General features: G+C 42.4%; 1 protein-coding gene and 1 long non-coding RNA gene across 3 annotated transcripts in view; one reads left to right on the top strand and one right to left on the bottom strand.

The window, feature by feature from the left end:
• The window catches only part of LOC116446747, a 36,148-nt gene extending 23,763 nt beyond the window's left edge, over nucleotides 1–12,385 (top strand). The window contains exon 4 of the long non-coding RNA XR_004241349.1: nucleotides 12,301–12,385. This is a non-coding gene — a long non-coding RNA (uncharacterized LOC116446747). The remainder of the gene's footprint in view (nucleotides 1–12,300) is intronic.
• RBM24 (RNA binding motif protein 24) lies at nucleotides 3,964–14,986 on the bottom strand. Of its 2 annotated transcripts, XM_032115068.1 has the most exons (5): nucleotides 14,366–14,986; nucleotides 13,726–13,849; nucleotides 12,555–12,609; nucleotides 6,935–6,986; nucleotides 3,964–6,071 (listed from the first exon to the last, which is right to left on the bottom strand). In XM_032115068.1, the coding sequence occupies exons 1-5, from the start codon at nucleotides 14,531–14,533 to the stop codon at nucleotides 5,916–5,918; spliced, it is 555 nt and encodes a 184-aa protein (XP_031970959.1). In that variant the 5' UTR covers nucleotides 14,534–14,986; the 3' UTR covers nucleotides 3,964–5,915. The 2 variants fall into 2 exon arrangements, with proteins under 2 accessions (XP_031970959.1, XP_031970954.1); XM_032115063.1 differs by lacking the exon at nucleotides 6,935–6,986 and having other exon boundaries at nucleotides 14,366–14,975.
• Nucleotides 14,987–19,611: the final 4,625 nt, after the last annotated feature.

The following is a 19,611-nucleotide window of genomic DNA, read 5'->3' as shown; positions in this document are numbered from 1 at the left end:
GGCAACTGCAAGAGCCCATGCCCTGTAAAGGAGTGGGGAGCACATCACCCACAATAGTCACACGTAGAGAACAGAGAAGAAGCAGGAGGCATAATGAAGTCTGGTCCAAAGATTAATGTGAGGATACTAAGCTAAGGATTATATATATGTCAGAGAACTGTCACCAATTAATTTGGATACCATCTTTCAGATGTTTGGTGATAAAACAGACTTTGGTGGGTTCCTCCCTATTCCCAGACTGTTTAGGTCAAAAATAATGATAGTGTAAGCTAGCCCAAATTCATGGCTTAACTCAGTAAAATTGGCACATGGAATTGGGAAACATTCCAGATCTAATTTACTTTATGTTGAGAAAAGCTCATAATTGCTCTATGTGCATGCACATCTGCATGTTTGAATGCTGTCATGGCTGTAGTTTTCTCCTTATTCTTTGACACTATGTCAAACTTACTGTTTTTTCTCATAATTTTACCCTGCACTTTGGAGGGATAAAAGTATCTGCAAACAAGCCTCCAAGCCCAGTCATCAGTCATAGTAAGCATTTTGTAAATTCACACATAACCATGTTATTTTTAAACATATGCAGGCTGTTTAGAACAAAACATAGGTTCAAAATAGAATGATTTTTCACACAAGGGTTTGAGCACAAGGGAATTGCTCAGTTTAAAATGGGTAAGCATCTGATGAACAAGACTAAGGGGTGCTTCGAGTGGTTGCATCATTATTTTCATCCTAGTGTAGTCCTTCTATGTGTTTGAAAAATCCAAGAAAAATTAGAACCAATGAAGTCTAGCAATGCCAAGTTATGTTCACTACTTAATAGGAAAATAAATATACTAGGAAAAACTGCAATTCTAGCAGCCAGGTCATCAATGTAACCTTTCAAGGTATTACACCTTTTTTAATCTACGCATTCCTTAGCAATGTTTCCTAGTTTCAACTTCTCCCTCCCTCTGCAAGAAACTCAGCACTGGTCACTTTTCAGTATAGAAACTCTTCTTAAGATTTTGGAAACTCAACTGGAAATTGTACTGTGAGCAATTTCTTGCATATATGCCATCTCTCAAGTAAAATGCTAACATTTTTTCTGAGTATTCACATATTTCCTAATTATGTGCTGCTATTTCTCAGTTATTTTATTTTGGTCCTAATAATGTGAACTGTTGGCATTTCATATATGTGAGGTGCTACTGAGATGTATTTTATGTACAAAGGTCTATTCAGCTACTCATTTATCAAAACAAGCATTAGTGTTCATGTTGTGTGCCCAAAGCTAAGTTTGGTAGTGGAGCTCACACATTTACGTTTTTGCTGACATTATTTCTTCTGTCAAGTTAGAGCCAGCATGCAATTGACCTTTATAAGCTGAGTCATAAACTTTTATTCTGTTCCCATAGTGGCTTACCACAACATAGACCCCTCCAGGGCAGCAAGCATTCCCCTTCACACCCCTCCCTGGGGGTGTCTGTCACCTCCAGACCGAGGCAGGGGAAGGCCCAAGGACATTGTCAGGGGTGTCCATCAGTAGGGAAAAGATGCTTTCTTCATCCCTTATCAAATAGAAGGTTAGTGTGCCATCAGTGTGCTCTGCCTTTCTCTCTGAGGGACTTCTGGTTTTGATTCCTACTTGATACCATGTCTTGCAGGCAAGTCCCTTGGAACAAGACCAGGGTAAGGAAATAGAAGAACAGAGTAGAAAATGGCATTTATTGTTTTCTACTCACCTCCCTGCTGGGTGTTTACATGCTTCTTAGCAGAAAGAGCACTACAATGCGTTCTGCAAGGTCGCAGATCTTAAGGTCAGATCGCAAAAGGCAGTTCAGCAACACTTCTCAGCAGCCAGGCTCAAAGCACTTCTTAAGAACCATGACAGCATCAGGCCAGGATGTTAGTGAGTGTTCCAGTTCTGGAGTTTCATAATCGTCCATGGTGAAATGAAGTCTGATCCCAAGACCAGGAAAAACATCTTTTCTATCACTTCAATTTCCCTACTCCCCTCTTTCGCAGAGGAAAAAGACCCTTTCTGTGGATGAAAGAGCAGCTCGAATTCTGCAGTCAAGCCTGTGCTTCTGCTGAAGTCACAGTGACAGCTGTAGTGGTGAACTTCAGTATGAAGATTATATGAACATCCTCCCATTCCTCTAAGAGCTAGCTAAGACTGCCATGCATTTCACAGTCTTCTTTCAGACATCAGGTAGCAACTCCTTTTGGTTGTTAGTGGCTTGGACTGACATTGAAATGTTAAGTAGTCCAAAAGATTACAAATCCATCATCAACAGCATTTGGGCAGCTACTTCACTGCTTCCCACTTCAATCACTATATTTGAAAAGGTATCCTGATCTTTAGGTTTTTAGTAACATCACTTTGCTTGTAGGAAGGGTTCAAGGACCAAAAAAACTTCCAGGTATGGAAGGGGATTGATTCCGGCACCTCTTGAGCAAGCGCAATCCACATAAACCTGATGGGCTGCACCCAAGGTTGTTGTCATTCTGAGGCTGCTTACTATCGTCACTGAAAGGTCATGGAGATTGGGGAGGTCTTCTGTGACTGCAGAAAGGCAGATGATGCACCCATCTTCAGAAAGGGCATGCAGGACAATCTAGGGAAATACTGAACGATCACGGAGTGAGCCATCTTGGCAGAAGTTTCCAGGCACATGAAGGAGAATGTGGTGATTTGGAACAGCCAGCATGGATTCACAAGAGTAAATCATGCCAGACCAACTTAATTGTCTCTTGTGATGAGGTGACTTTATCTGTCGAAGCGGCAAAAACAGACAATGTCATCTACCTTGAGTTTAACAAGGCTTTCCATGTAGTCTCCCACAGAATCCTTGTATCCCAATAATGGATAGCTAGGGAAAAAAACTAACTGAATCATTGGTCAAAAGGGCTTATGCTCTGTCTCCACTGGTTACAGTGGAGTTTCTTTGGGGTCTGGCTGGTCTGATATCTTTATCAATGACTTGGACGAAGAGATAGGATGCAGTACTGTCAGGTCTGTGGACTGATTATACTTAATGGAGAGTGTACTTGATATGCTAGAGATCAGGCCTGCCATTCAGAGAGATTTACACTTGCCAGAGGACTAGGCCAACAGGAACATCATGAAGTTCAGTCAGGACAAATAGAGAGTTCTTTATCTCAGATGGACTAACCCCCATGGCTTAGTTAGCTACTTTGCTGAAAAGGACATGGGAGGCGTGGGGCAGGCTGAACAGGAGTCAGTGGTAAACTCTGGCAGCAGTGAGAGTGCATCAGACTATCAACAGGAGCACAGATGGCAGATCAAGGAGATTGATTATTCCATTTTACTCAGCACTCATTAGACCACAGCTGGCATAGTGGGTCCAGTCTAGAGGCTCCCAGTACATGACAGCTGCTGGCAGCTTTGAACGACTCCGTTGGAGGGTCAGGAGGACGGATGGAGGTTGAAGCATGAGAACTGTGAGGAGAGGGTGAGGCATTGGGGTTTGCTCAGCCTATGGAAGAGAACAGCAATTTTCCAGTTCCTAAGAGAAGGTTACCGAGAAGATAGGGCTGGGCTTTCTGCCAAAGAATGAGAGACAAAGGCTGTAACACGCAGGGGAGGCGCTGGTTAGATAGAAGGGAGAAAAAAACAACACAACGGGAATGGTAGTGGAATAGATTACCCAGACGGGTTGTGCAGTTCTCCACATGGGGATTTTTTAAGACCTGACTGGACAAACACGTAAGGGACCTCAGACCTCCCAAAGTCCCTTCCATTCTGAATTATTTTATGATAAACCTCAGAATGGGCCTTCTCCATCTCCTCTGCAGAATTTCCTCCATGTAATACAGTTCCATCCATCTGTGTATCTGAAGTCAGTGTACATGCAGCTATTCACCCCACAGAGCAGGAAAACTACATAAAAGGTTGCCCCTCTAGTTTTAACTAAACAAGAACTAAGACAATTTGGGCAAGAACAACACTAGACAGGATGAGACAACATTTTTTTATTGTTTAATACGAGTGACTAAAGAGATCTGAAATGCTGTAAAGCAATATACATACGGAATAAATAATATGCACAGGAGTCATGTCTACACTGTAACACTGGCTAGTATTCAGAATACTTCAAATAAATCCAGTGACATTGGATAAAGTCCATAAAAATGCTATCCTGTCTTCCCTTGTATGAAATTGTTCAAGTATAAAAAAATCCAATACAGTGTAAAATATTAAATTCCATTTCGGTCAAGAATAAAAACGGCAAGTATTGTAGTTTCACAGGACAATGTAAAGCAGCATTTTCTAGCAAAGGGAAAAATAGTCAGTCTACGTACAGATGAGTGAGAAAACGGCACTAATGTATTTGAGAAGTCTACATGAATAACTAGTAGAGGGAAAAAGAATGAACTAGCAATATTTTATGTAAAAACCTAAAAAAGTGTTAATTTAAGAGTACCCTCATACAGTGCACATACTGAATTTAAATAAATCCAAGTCAACATCCTTAGTTAATTAGGTTAATATTTAATATGCTACATCTAAGCCTACTAAATAATTTATACCATGAGATGAATACATAATTTTACAGTGTCACATCTAAAGTTGCTGTCTTTAGAGCGCAGCATAGTAAAACTTTCAAAATAAATATTTCTTTTTAAATAGCATAACAATTAAGGCACAGTATAAATCACATACCATTAACCCTTCAAGAACTGCAGTCTTGGTAACAAAAAGTCGCCTTGTGTACTGTATGTTTGCTAATAAATATTTTAAATATAATCCTGAAATAGATATTAAAATTGTACAAATGGTTTCAGAAAAGAAAATTCCCTTAAAACAGTTCTTAAAAGGTTTTAATTCATTAGGCTCCTTCCTGCCTTTATTCACAAGTTACGAATAGATGCAATAAATAGAAAGAGAAGGCTGTTGTAGTAAAGGGCTGATCCTATTTTAGAATCAGAATAGCTGACACCAGCAGTTAAAGTTTCCCAAAAGTGAAACGGGATGGGGCGAGGGATTAGGATGTGACAAGCTCATCATATGAGCATGAGTGATGTGTTCTGTCCAGAACTGTCTGTGTTATTGATTGTCTCTACAGCTGTTGCACCCCTTACTTCCACATCACTTGCTCCATAGTTCCACTCATCCAGAGGACAGAGAAGAAAATAACTTTGGTGCCTGTCCGCCATCTTACTAGCCGGCCATCTTCCTTGGGTTGTTCGGTGCCTGTCAGTGAGACAGTGACAAGGTCCTGTCTCACAAAGACAACTTCTGAAAGCTAGAAAGGACAATCAGTGCTTTAAGCTTGTTTCCTCTTAAAATGGATAAAGGTTACATATTGCTGACTCAAGTTTTTTCCCTGGTTCAAGCTTTTCAAATACCATTTTCTTACTTATAAAAGGCAGTTTTGCTTCCCTGATACTGTCGAAAGTACATCTTTGCTTTTTTTTTGGTTCTTTTTTGTTTGTTTGAAAATATGAAGTCCCATTGCTACTCCTGCCACTCTTTCATGACAGTACAGTATTTTTCCCCCCATTTTCTTCTGGCTTGATACTCGAAACTAGACATGCCGCACTACCCTTCCCCTCTACCAACATGATTTGGATGTATACTGTATGAAGACAGTGGAATAAAAATCTTTAGTTTCGCAATAGCATCGCTTTCCTTAAAGCTCCTTAGTTACTATCAATTGTCTCTGTTAACTACTTATACTGGAAGGCTGAGAAGAGGAAGATAGAGCGCGAGCTTCCTTCAGTAGTCCATCTGCTATTGCATGCGGTCTGTCTGCAGCTGTTGGGGCTGGTACTGGCCGAAAGCCGCGGCGGCCGCTGCGGCCGTGCTGGGTGCCGCTGCGGTGAGGGGCTGCTGCACGGCGTAGCCGTAGCCTCCGGCTGCCACGTAGCCGGCGGCGGCAGCTGGTGAGGCGGCGTATGGGTACTGCTCATAGGCAGCCGCCGCCGCCGAGTACTGCGCGTACGCCGCTCCGGTGTAGTCGATGTAGGGTGTGGTGGAAGCAGCAGCTGCTGCGGGCTGCACGTGGGGAATTACCACTCCGGGCTGCACAAAAGCCTGTGGATAGACATAGTGAGCGGGTATCCTGTTGAAAGATGGGAGAGGGAGTTAGAGTTGGTACGCGAGTCAGCGCCTAAGTCTCATATCCATACTCCGAACTAAAACAAACTCAATTTAGTTGTTGTTATGTGCATAGGGTTGCCACAATAACTTGACTCAATGGACCAATTATCAGTTCACTGGCCCGAAGAGATGCATCACTCCAAAGCACAGTGTCGTAGCTGAGTTAAATCAGGGTGTTCAGTGTTCCTTGAGGATATCTTTAATGCCATTCAAATCTTTAGAAGGACCAACATTACTGATGTCTGTCTTAAAACAACTCTAAAGGATTAAGCTTGATTATTCCATCTGGAAAATTGCACTACTTGTTTTTCAAATCACCTGTAAGTCATTTTTATTACCCCGCTTTGCTCTTAACTACTTGACTCTTAGTAAAATTATTTCCTGCAATACTTTTATTATTAGTAACTGAGCAGTTTGACAGCATCACTATACTGAGTTTGACAACAGCCAATAAGGCAATAAAATGGTTGAACCCTGACTTTATGTCAAGTCTTCCCAGGAAGGCGTGTTAAGCGCGTATTGTGGCAACCCTACTTAAGTTGCTATGCAGACTCAGCACACATTAATTTCTCTGCAACCTCAGTCACCCTTATTAAAAATAAGAAAAAAAACCAACACAGGCGACAAAGGAGTTTAAATAGAGTTCACAAGTGTGGTAAACACAGCAAGAATCACACTTTCCAAACGAACGATAGTGCAGCTCACTCCGTCACAAGAGGCCATTGAGGGGAAGCTACATAGATGCTATTAAAATCCATAACAGTGCCTCCTAAGTACATGTGCATCACACTTTTATAAAAGTTTGCAAGGACACAAGGGTCAAACCTGTTTGATTATCAGGTCACTGATGTCCTGTTTTGTGCCAGCTTGTTTATTTCTATGCAAGACATACAGCATAGAGTTTTTTGGGAGGTGGGCATAGGATTAAGTGTAAAGAGATCTGGTGCTTAACAAAAGCAAAAAACCCACAAATTTACAGTTTAAGAAATAACCTTTCTGAATGGATGAGTACACACTTTCCCATCTTCTCCAAGTCACAAAATTTGCTTTCTTGGCTTGTTTACTTAGCCCTTTAATTTTAAAAACTGGTCATATAATTGTCTTAGCACACAAGTGTACATACATGTTAATCTCATGGTTGGATTTTATCATATAATATGATTTTTAAAAAATACTCTGTATAATTCTCATTTTACATTCATAACCCTGTCTTGCATCTGAATTTCCAAAGAGAAGTCCTTCACGTATGCAACTCCTTCCCAGCCAGTGAATCTCTATAAATGCGTGAAAAACTTCTTGCGCAGATTCGCTACTATTTCATACTGAACTTTACCTTTACAGACAACTCTAAAGACTGCACCAACCTTTTAACACGCTTTAAGCACAGAGAAAAATTGCAATGCTAAAAAGTGTCCTCTATTCTCCAAATTCAAGATTTCAAGAAAAGGGTTTGTTGGGGTTTGTTTGTTTCATTTTTAAAATAGCTTTAAGATGTACTTAAGTGGTCAACAAGGAAACATTTGCCATCAGAAGGGACACTGTCAACTGGAATCATAGCAAAACATAGTTTAAAATAAGTGATAGACTTTAAAAAAGCTTAGTTTTCTTTTTCAGAAAAAAAGAGCTCAGTTGCTTGAATAGGAGTATTAGCAGAGAGAAATGTTCAGTTGCCGTGTTTAAGACATGAACACCACAATCATAAAAACCCAACATGTCACTGAAATTAATTTCCTACTGTGGGAAGGAAAAGTGAAAAAACAATAACAAAAAAAAAAAAGTGACAAATAGGGAGGGATTGGGAAGGGAAAGAAAACATAAAACAAAACCGTAAGTTGGGTTTTTAACACTCACCTAATTTATGAAGTGATTAGCCAGAAGTGCATTTGAAGCATACTTAAGCTGGCTCTGTGCATTTAGATACACATCATTACCTGAGCTCTCCATATGCATGAGCATAAGCAAGCATTTTGTATTGGTCATGAACCAAGTACAATTCTAATAAACATAATACCGTATTTCTTAAGCATTTAAGGAAAAAAGGTATAAAAACAAATTTGAAATCACTGAGAGCCTCTTTTCCATCATGAAGAGTCCATTTAACACCACATCAAAGGAATCTTTACATTCAGCACTTATGGAAGAGAGTAATTCTAACAGAAGAGACAGTAAGCAAGCTTATCAGGCTGCTTGTGTTGAGTTGAACTGACGTTACTAAGATTTTCTTGAAGACACTTGGACACTCGGCCATATCCTTGAACCAGACAGAAAGATACATGTGCTTCCACTTAAGCTCTTGTGACTTGGTTTATTTAAGCCAAGAAACTAACAGGTGGTGAAGTTATGAAACATTATCTGTTTGCTACATCTTACCCTACAATAAACATAAACCCTGTGCCGGCTCCTCTCCACCATGCCATTTAACACATGATGATTGACAGCATAAGCTGCAGTGGGGCTATTTTTGATCATCTGTCATGCTACAACTGTTTTGAGTCAAGTAAAATGGCTTTATATGGCCAAAGTAAATTTCTACCTACTGCAGAGGCCAGGACATGAAGATCTCAGCCATTCAGAACCCAACTGCTTTTCATGCTCTGCCAGGTCAAAAGCTGAAAAAGCAATTCCCAGTTACACTGGAAATCCTTTATATCCTTAATTTTAAATAAAAGCTGCTGCTTTACTTTTCGGAGTGATAGTGTAAGAAATGCATAGGATTTAAGCTCTCTTTCCTGGCAGAAGTTTTGAATGTGTATTTACTGTTTTACGCTTTTGCAATAAAGGAAAATAGAAGGTGTGTTTAACTTTAGCAATAACTGTAGCTTTCAGATACTCAAAATTCAATGACCTACATCCCTGCCACGTGCCTTAAGACTTTCTCTGTTGTTATAACAGAAGATTTATGTTTAACTAAACACCTCAAAAATAATCCTATAGGCAACAATAAAGTGGCCGATAATTTCACAGGAAAGAAGGGACTTTTCAGACTAATGCAGAGAGCTGTGGCATAGAGAAATTCAGCAGTAATAGTGCATCTTTAACTCTCAGCATTACATTCTCACAAAAGCAGGTATTTAACTTTAAACAAAATGTTTTGCTTTGGCCCTTGCATGGCATCGTCTGCTTTTGTAAGCGTAATTGAAGAGTAGATTTTCACCAATGAACAGCTTTCCTTTTAACAGAAATAGGTTACATAAACATTAAACATACAAGACCCTTCCTATGTTTTCTTTTATCTGATAACCACTAAGGGGACATAACAGCAGGCTAACTTCTGACTGTTCCAGCTTCATTCCCTCTTTTCAGACTATCTGTAGTCTAGTATTATACAGGTCTTTTGATCACAAACTCAAGAGGGGGCTTTTCCTTCTCTCTTAAGAAAGGCAGATTTGCCTAACTCTTGGAAGGTATCAAGCATGTCGTATCAGCTAACCATTTGATAATGGACTTAGTAACTTTGGATTTAACTCTGGTCTTACTGAAAACAGTGGGAATGTTTTCATTTTGATCGAAGTACAGGTTTCAGACAGAAAATAAAGAAAAAAATCTCCACACAACAGTTACGTCCTACATCAACACCTTTGTATAACCCCAAATTTTCCCACCAATATTAAAGAAGAAATTACATTAGCAAACAAGGAAAGCTATCTTGGGAAGCAAAGTCATCTTCCCCCTCCATAAATTCCTGTTGAATTCAGAGACAGTATTTTAATAAACAATCCTAAAAACAACGCTGTATAAATAACCAGTCCTGTGATCAAACACCTTTCTACAAAACACACCAACAGTAAGATAGATGCTGAATGTAAAAAGCAGGAAGAAATGTTATTTGGTGGATGAACTGATCTCTGCAGCACAGAATAAAAAAACCAAAAACATTCCCTGCATTTTAATTGCATCATGCCTTGAAGTTAATCTAGTTTCTGTCTCCCTCCACCACAACAGTGTTGTACTTAAATCAGAATATTGAACTTCTGCATCTTCTCGGTAAAAGTAATGTAACATAATCAAATTATTTTATGGGGAAACCATATGTTGTGGATGCCCCGTCTCTGAAAATGCTCAAGGCCAGGTTGGATGGAGCTCTGAGCAACATGGTCTAGGGAAAGGTGTCCCTGTCCATGGCAGGGGTTGGAACAACATGATTTTTAAGGTCTCTTCCAACCCAGGCCATTCTATGATTCTGTGATTCCAAAACACAGCTGACCGTACCAAAATATGGCAGCACCTCACTGATATGCACTCTGTTAGGAAAAAAACCCCAAACTCAACCACAAAACATTTGAAGCTTTTGTGTATGGATTAGCTGAGTATTGGAGTGAATCACCACTACAGCCTGTTTCACACAGCATATTAGTGAAGTGGATTTCCGAAGTGCAACTGCACAGGAAGAACAAAGCTTTAAGGTGACCATGTATTTCAGTGCAATCCATGCAGCAGCCTCCTAAGAGTGAACTCTTCAAAAGAAGGAGATTGAAATAAGCACTGAAACATGTCCTCTTACTGTCAGTGATGTGAATGAAGATGTTCATTCATCCTAATGAATGCTGTTCTTCTTAATCTGAACTACATACTTTAGATAAAGGTACAGGTCACTGGAAATTTTGAGAAGGAAGCAGGATTAGTAATGTCCATTGTTTACACGTAGTAAAAGAAATGCAAGAGCCAAGGATGAAAAATTACCAATTTCATATATACATGACTACAACCAACACTTCTTCAGATTTATGTGCAATGCATTAGAAATACAACCTTATTCTTGCTGGAAGGATTTCCCTGACCTAAATATGGTTCATGTCATCTATAGTTGGCTCTGGGTAAGGAAAGCAAGAAAGACTCCTACATTTGCACAGTCCTTTAAGCAAGGGACTGCCACAGGTCCTCCTTTTCTGTTGTGCTCAGCAAATACTCAGTCTCTCCACAGCTGATCCCTGCACAATTCAGTAGTTCCCTTTTCAACAAGTGTTTTAACAGCTCTGGAGACGAGGTGTTCCGCTTCCTGCCTACCTTATTGCAGGCATCATATACTGATCACCGCATACACACTCTGTCATCTCCTTACACTTCAAAGAAGCAAGCAAAATACAGTGGAGCATAATCATAAGAAGGTAAAAAAAGTTTTTTACAGCCTCCCCACTCTCAGAAGAATTAACATGCTCTTTTAAAATTGCATGAAGTTTCTAGGAAAACTTTTTCCTGTGGTTTTCAGGATAGGAACTGTTTCCTTCCATTCTGTCAAATCAAATTACCAAGAAGCTATTGTTGCTTAATAACAGATAGGTATGATATTCTAAAGTTATTCCAATCAAATAAGCAAAATACATTTGTGACACATTTTCCCTACTTTATTGTTAGCTTATGCATTAGTTAGCAAAATGCACTATTTCACAATGAGTTTCTCAGTCAGTGTGCATTAGTGAAGTGACACTCTATGGAAAGCTTAAAGCAGACTTCACCTCCTAATGATATGCCTATAAAAAGCAAGAGCTAGATCCACTTAGGAATAGTTTATATTCAAATTCAGGAGAAATGCACTACATATTTAAGACAGATTGAAGAAAATAACCCCTCAAATTAGAAAGCCCAAATGGACGCACATCGTTAATAAGGAGCTCCACACCCTTCCCAAGAACAACGCCCCCAAAAATTATGAACATGCAAGCAATATGTTGATTTACTTAAAAATCAAGAAGTCACACAATTTAGCACTCACTACAAAATATGGTTAAAAAAGTCACAGGCTACAGCTTGAAAGCAAGGAAAAAAAAAGGCCCTTTGCTCCCCATGGCAAAGTCACTCCTCAACAACAAAACCAAAATTAAAAAAACCCCCCCAAAAAACTTTCACTACAGCTCTTTCAATTAAATAAAAGCACACAGTTTAGCTATCAACACCACTTCATTACTGTAATAAATAAAAAAAAAGCACACGGAGGTCTATTGACTATATGAAAAAACATACATGCATCGTTAATCACCATTTTAGCTTGTTTGTGTTTGAGTCTACTGGTTACAGAGTTTAATTCCAAACAGAACTATTCCACCTCTTATCATCATATCCTTCTGATCAGTTATCTTAACTGTAAACGATCCCTGTCAGATTAGAAAGAGATAAATAACATTGAGTCAAGCTGAAAAAAGAGAAATGGGGCACAGCAATCTCGCATCAAGTCATACCTCCTTGTTTTATCATAGGGTCATGTGGGACTGGACTGCTTAGTCGGAAGGGCCATGTCCCACACAACTTGACTCAGCTGTGGCATTTAGAACATGACCGACAAGGTGAGTGCATTTATGGGTATACATTTATAAATCTGAGAGCTTCAGCATTGCTGGCCAGCTTTAAGGATGCTACTGCAAGAGGCCTTCAACGATCATACTTTTTCTTTCCTTTTTTTTTAAAAACATTTTTTTCCTCCCCTGTTTGAGGTCCCATTGAACAGACTTACCCGAAAGGCCGCTGTATGAGAGCTGGATGAAGCTGCTGGACACCAAAGGCAAAACCTACCAACAAAAAACCACATCATGTTCTCTGTATGGGTGTTTTTGGCCACTTATTTATGCTATATATATATATATACACACACACACACACACAAAAAACGCAGAGTAAGAGCCTTCGCTAACAGCCCACAGTAACAACATCTCAAAGGCTGTAGAACCAAAAATTAGAAAGCAAAATGTATCAGTCCACACACACACACACACACACACACACACAGAACTTAAACCAGTAAAGCACACACTTTCCTAGAGATGTTTAGGAAAATGACTTTTTCTAAACAAGCACAGGGTTTTCGTTCACAGTTTACTTGGTGCTCCATTCTGATCCCTAATTTTAGCATCTGAAGGATTAGATGATACTTTCCATTCATCTGTGTATTTGTGTAATTTCTACAGACACAAAATTTCAGTCACCCCTACTCATGAGGACTTAGCACAGGGGGTCAAATCCCAACTTCATTTCTGTTCTTCAAACACCCTAGTATAAACCCTGTCTTTCCTTGGCGGGCAGTTAATTACTCGCACAAGTGTTCATCAGGCTAAACAAGGGGGAATTCAGAATGGCCTCCTTTAGAGGACAAACGTGCACACACTCCACACTCCTCTCACTCTTGCTGCAAAGCAGCAGTCTGGGAAGTGGCTAGGACATCAGACTGTCTCAGATGTGGTCTTAGGAAGAGCCATTTCATTTTAAAATCTGCATAATAGCTCCCATCTGCTTGAGAAGTTTGCATTAAAATATTGTTTGTATTAATAAGACCGCACACATTGGAAGCAATTCACTCCTAGGCCAATCTTACCCTGCAACGATACTGTAAATGGTCAGCGCCACCACATTCCCAGCAGCAGGAATAACCAATGAAGTGTTTGAGCTGTGGAAGTCTTCCTGGGGAACTCCAGATTATTTTATCTCTGATCGCTTTTGTTTTTAAATAAGGCACATGTGCAAAATAGCCAGAAAGTTACTACACACTGCATTTAAAAATCAAAACGAAAGCACGCCCAACTGTGTGCGTACTTCAGGAAGGTGGAGGGCAGCACTACCTTTTTTGAAGTTTTACTCTCTTCAGAAACCTGAGGTACGGACAGAAAAGCCATTCGGGGCTGCTTCCTCACCTGGCTGCATTATCCGCGGCTTGGCACCCAAGTACGCCAGGTTCACGTTGGCTTTCCTGCCATCGATGATGGGGTTGGGATCCTTACAAGCCCTTTCAGCAGCAGCTCTGTCAGCCATGGTGACCTTAACGGGCGATGCCGCGCATTAGATCCCTTTCCGCGGGGAAGGAGAAGCCTCCCGCCCACAGCAGCGACCCGGCCGTACCCGCGGGCGGCGCCGGGGCGGCGAGGGGCCCCCGTCCGGACCCCGGCCCCGGCGCGCCCGCCGAGCGGAGCGGGGCGCCGGGAGCCGCGGCGGGCGCAGGGCGGAGGGCGCGGGCCGAGCTCCGCCGCCGGCAGATAAACCCCGCAGCGGCCGTATCAGCGAGCAACAGGCGCGCTGGCGGCGTGCGAGGAATTGGGCAATTCCCCCCTCAATCTCCTTTTTCAGTAATCCCCCCCCTCCTGCCACTATCCAAACTCCCCAGCAGGGAGAGAGAAAAATAAAAACAGAGAGAAAAGCAAAAAGCCGGACGCCCGGCACCCCCTCCCGCCCCCCGAGCTCTCACAGCGGCCCCCGCGGAACTTTCCCCGCGATGTCCCCCCGCAGCCGCCCACCTGCCCCGCCGCCCCCCGCCCTGCCCCGCGCCCCGGCACTTACAAAGCCGTATCCCCGGGACTTGCCCGTCTGCCGGTCGGTGATGACCACCGCCTCCTCGATGTCCCCGAAGACCTCGAAGTACTTGCGCAGGCTGGAGTCGGTGGTGTGGTAGGGCAAGCCCCCGACGAAGATCTTGGTGTAAGTGGTGTCTTTCTGCGTCGTGTGCATCTTCCGCCCAGCCCTGCGCGCCGCGCCGCGATCTGCACCCACGCGTGGCCGCCGGGGCGTGCGGGTCCTGGGCGGCGAAACCCGCTTCCAGACTCAGCCCCGCTCTTTTTTTCCTTTTTATTTATTTTTTTTTCTCCTCTCTTCCCCCGCCCCCCGTTTTTCCCCCCGCCACCCAGCTACAATGCAATTCCCTTCTGCCTTTGCAGACCCAGCTTCCTCCTCCTTCAAGAGCGGAGCCTCGCAGCCTCCGGCGGTTTTGAGCTAGGTACCGGCAAAAGGAGGAGGGGAGGCCGGACAGCAGCCAGCCTGGCGGCCGTAGCGCTGGAAACGAGCAGAAGCAGCAACTGGAAGAGGAGTGCAAGGCCTGGCCTCTAACAACTGAGTGGCCTCCCCCCTAAAAGCCACCGGGTCGGGCACTCTCGGTTCCTCCTCCTCCTCCTCCTCGCAGGGGCGGGGACGGCGGCGGGGCGGACCCCGCGCTCGGCCGCGGCGCAGCCGGGGCCGACACACAGCTGTTGGCAACAGCTGGATGCCCCCCGTGCGGCGGCAGCCGGGCCTCGGGGCCGCCAGGCAAAGGGGCGGCCTCAGAGGTGCCCCTCGGGGAGGTCCGGTGCCCTTCGAGGCAGGTTTGCTCCAAATAGCAGGACAGGGTCCCGTGGGGTCAGCGGTGCCCGGCTGGCCAGAGAGCCCGCGGGCAGAGCCGGCTCACTGGTTGCTGGCGGTCCTCAAATGCTTGGATCCCTCCCGGAAGGCTTGTGGTCAAACCCCTGCAACCTTCACTTACTGCTCTCTCCAGGCTAGCAAAACTACGAAGCTGCAACACATCCATTTTTATTGTGGTGGTGCTGGTGGTTGTGGTTCTTGGTGTTCGTTTGGTCACAAGATGAAAAAAAATGGTAAAGCTGTTTCCCTTGTTTTTATCTTCTCTTGCTGCCTCTGCCCAATGCTGGGACTGGGAAGGATGAAGAGAAACATAAAGAAAGGAATGTCTGTGTGACATGAAGAGACGGAGGACTGTGGGAGTTGGGGGGAAGGGAGACTCACAGGGAGACCGGACGGATGGGAGGAAGGTTAAAGATTGGGGAAAACAGATGTGCATATGTGTATAGACTTCTAAACCATCCCCTTGCCCTCCCAAAGTCTTGATAAGTACTGTATGTCTCTTTTTCCTCTTTCACTTTCTTCCTCTGTCTGCCAGGCTTTTCCCTATGAAGGCATCATTTGCAGGACAGACTTTCACAAAGTTCTTCAGCCCCTCAAGTACCAAACATTAACCATAATGAGAGCACTTAGCCCTAACCTCAGCCCCTGCTTGCCCATATCTAACCTTAGCTCCATTTGATTTTTTCATCAGTAGTTTTCCTAGTTCTAATGGCTTATACAATACTAAGCCATGCTGTCACTAAACCCTACTTGATCCTTCAGACTCTCCAGATTAAATTTGATTTAACATGTTAAGACTAACTCAGGTGAAATCTAGCAACCCCAGCAGGATGAGACATAAATGTTGCTTTTCAACTGATATTATGACAAGCCCTTAACCTTCACCTGAATTCAGTTACACATCTAACTCTGTCCCCAAATGTCTTCCAGCTTGGCTTCATGTTGGTCTGAAACATTGTGTTAAACCTGACACTCCAGCCACTTCTGTTCTGAGGGCTAATCGTAACTTTAAACTCTGGCCCAGTGACCTGAACTTAAATACTAGCCCAGCTAAGGGTGTCAGTGCTCAATGGAGCCCTGCAGCACACAGCCCACTTAGGAGTGCATTTAACTTCTCAGACCCCTGTGGACCTGGAAGATGAACTTCACCTAAAACCAGATGTAGTCCACCCCATCACATTTCCTTTCCTTTGCTGTGCCCAGCACTCCTGAGTGTCTTGTGGTGTCTGCAGGAAGGGTGAATTAGCCTGGCTTTGTAGTCATTACACAAACTCCTGTATTAAGGCCAGAAAAGCAACACTTGGCTGTCCCAGAACTACTTGCAGATGTATTTAGGAGTTCACCTTTTCCAGCCCAAGTGGAAGACCAATGACTTTGACAGACCCAAACCCAAAACCTAGCTTTTTGGTCTAGCAGCAACCTGGTCTAGCAGGTCTTCCAGGATTCAGAAAAAACCCTAACTTTCCACATCTATGTCTCAACAAAAGACAAATTTCTTGCATTTAGGTAGGTCATGCAGCCCTTGTTCATATTGCTGATTCAAAGTATCTGCAGTACAGTTTTCAACCTACTCTGACAGGCTAATATATCCTCTTTTGTAAAACCAGAAGTGACTCTGGCCATTAACAGATCAAAATATATCCTGTAAGCTATGCTACAACTGTTCTACTACTGTATTAGCACTCTCAATTTAAGATGGCAATCCCAGTAAAATTCAGGAATAAATACAATTCTCCAGCTGAATTGTATGAACTGTATCTCTGAACTGTATCACTAACACTATCACAGGAAAACAACCCCTACTATTGAAGGATAACTCTTCAAAACTCAGTTTTACCTTATATCCCTTCGAGCATCAGACCTTTTTCTGCTTTGGTGGTCCTGACAGAATCTAGAGTATGATTTTCTGGCCTTAGGATTCCTAGGAATCCTTACCTAAATCCCAGAAAAGTGATACCTTGTTGCTTGCAACTTCCTCTAGTGCATTCAGTCCACTGTCAACACAAGCCTTTATTTTTGCGTGGCATAACCTCTGAAAAACAAACACAGGCCTCCAGCTCTTGGATTCATGATCTTATGCCCAAACTGTGGCTGATTTGATTCTACTAGTGACAGGCTATCTAATCCTTCAGCAGCCCTCAGAAATAAAAGTATTTCCAACTGTATCTCAGTCTTAATAATCACTTTAGGTTTATCCAAAGAGAAGGGTGACCTCTATCACATGGACATTAATTAAAGACCATTTGAACACTTTAGTGATCAGGAATATATAGTATACTTCTCTCCTATACCACATGTTAACTCCACATTTTGGGCTAATCTTAACCCAAAGGAGGTTACCACAAACAGCCTAGGAAGGGAGTTCTATCAGATGACACCCATTGTGAAAATGTTCTGGCCTGACTGGGGCTTGTGTCTTTGTGGAAACCTAGCTGGGGCTAGGTTTCCACAAAGCTTGAAGAGCGAGGTTCATCTACGGAACCTGTACGTACCACAGAAAACTGATGAGTCTGGATGAATTCAGATGAGGATTACCCTGGAGTTAGCTTGAGTTGATGGGGCAGTGTTTACCTGGCCATGCTGGATGTCTGGCTAAGTTTGCAGTCAGACTAAAGAATTTTTAGAATTAAAGGCATGGACCGTACAGCATTTACTGTGCTGAAGGGAAGTGCCATTTTCCCAGTTGCTTGAAATAATATGTATTTTGTGTTTTGAGATGGGTCAGCTGGATGACTTACTGCTAGGGATCTGATTGTGGCTTTGGAATGCAAGTGCAGCAGAAAGAAATGTATTCCTACATGCTGCAAATTTTGCAGGAGTGATGCCACTGGTGAAAGTGTGACAATTCAGGCAAGAAGTGAGCACATGTGGAAAGAGGAGTGTATAGGTAGAGCACTCCTGGGAGAGATGTGAAACTAAGGTTCCTAAACGCATGGAAATTTGGTAATTGAACCAGGGTCACCCGTGTTCTGGTGAGTACCACAAACAGTAGATCACTGCAAAAGAGCAGTATTGGTCCTGTAGGCAGCTATTTTGGCCTTTTCAGGATCTCAGTTTTGAATCGAAGTAGAATATAGGCACCCAGGTCCTGCTGCAGTCTTCTACATTGCTGGGAATCTCTCCTAGGTATGTAGGTATTGTTGCTGAAGGGTATTGTAGCTGACAATTACCTTCTATGTAATTTTAATGGCTTTAAAATATATATCTGATTCTATAAATGAGAAAGTGATCTAGTGTTTCATTTGGAACCTAATAACATGGCTTAATGGGAGGAAACCCCAAAAGCTATCAGTCACAATTGATTGGTTTTACTCAGAGATTTTGTGTTTTTGCTGTCAAGGTAGGATAGAATAGACAGCTTTCCAGTTTACCAAATGTTGCCACTCAGTGGTATCAGCGTAACTGTAATATCACGCTTTTTATTTATTTACGAGCACCATATGCCTGTCATGTCGGAAACCAATGGATGTTATGTGTTCATTCATTAGGTTTCTGGAAACAACAAAGACCTCTGATTATATTGCACACCAGTCATTCTTCCTAGTGCTTTATTTCAGTAAATAATTGTGGTCTTCAGAACATTCACTACACTGTCAATTAAATGCATCTGGAATATCTCTATATATCAACATATACATATACATATACTTACACGCACATTTTATTTGCTAACACTATTATTAGAGTGCCTGGGCCCTGAACCCCCATGATTTGTTATGTAGGGCTGAAAATAAAAGTAATTCTTTATCTGTTAACCTAGTGAGACCATCAGGTTGGTCAGTGAGACATTTCTGCTGAAGTTCCATAATGCCATAGCTCCATGAAAGCATTCAGCTAATAACATTAGGCACGGCTTTGTCTGCTAATCTGTGCACTTCCACCAACCACATCCCATTACAGAGAGGAGGAGAATGTCTAACCTCTGCTCTGCTCAGTGTCTGTTACATGGGTGATAGTTTGGCTTTGTCTAGGGATGCATGAAGTAGGTATTACACTCATGTTCCAACAGATCACAGTGTGAGAAACTTGGAAACTTCATCATCTTCTCACTCTTCTTGCTGATCTACAATCTTTATCTAGGATAAGTTCTTAAATTGTGAATTTCTGCTAAAAGTTTCCTAACCGGGAAGCTTCCACCACCTCTCTCCTGATAGTGCCCCCATTATAACAGATTTCATCATAGGATTCTTTTTTCCCCCTGAAACCTATTAATATTGCCATATTCCAAAGTCCCTTTTGTTACAGTATCTGAGCTCTAAGCCACATGATCTTCTATGATCTTCTAACTATGATAATGTCCTTATTCCCAATTAAATCACCAAATATCGACCACCAGGGGTAGTTTCTGATGGGAGTATTTTTCCCTTTAAAGGGCGGTGGAAGAGGTGACACAGAATTTCAGCAATCCAGCAAAC

Source organism: Corvus moneduloides, chromosome 1 (genome assembly GCF_009650955.1).
Source record: "Corvus moneduloides isolate bCorMon1 chromosome 1, bCorMon1.pri, whole genome shotgun sequence".
NCBI lineage: Eukaryota > Metazoa > Chordata > Aves > Passeriformes > Corvidae > Corvus > Corvus moneduloides.
The sequence above is the reverse complement of the archived record's forward strand: the minus strand, read 5'-3'. Positions and strand labels throughout refer to the sequence as shown.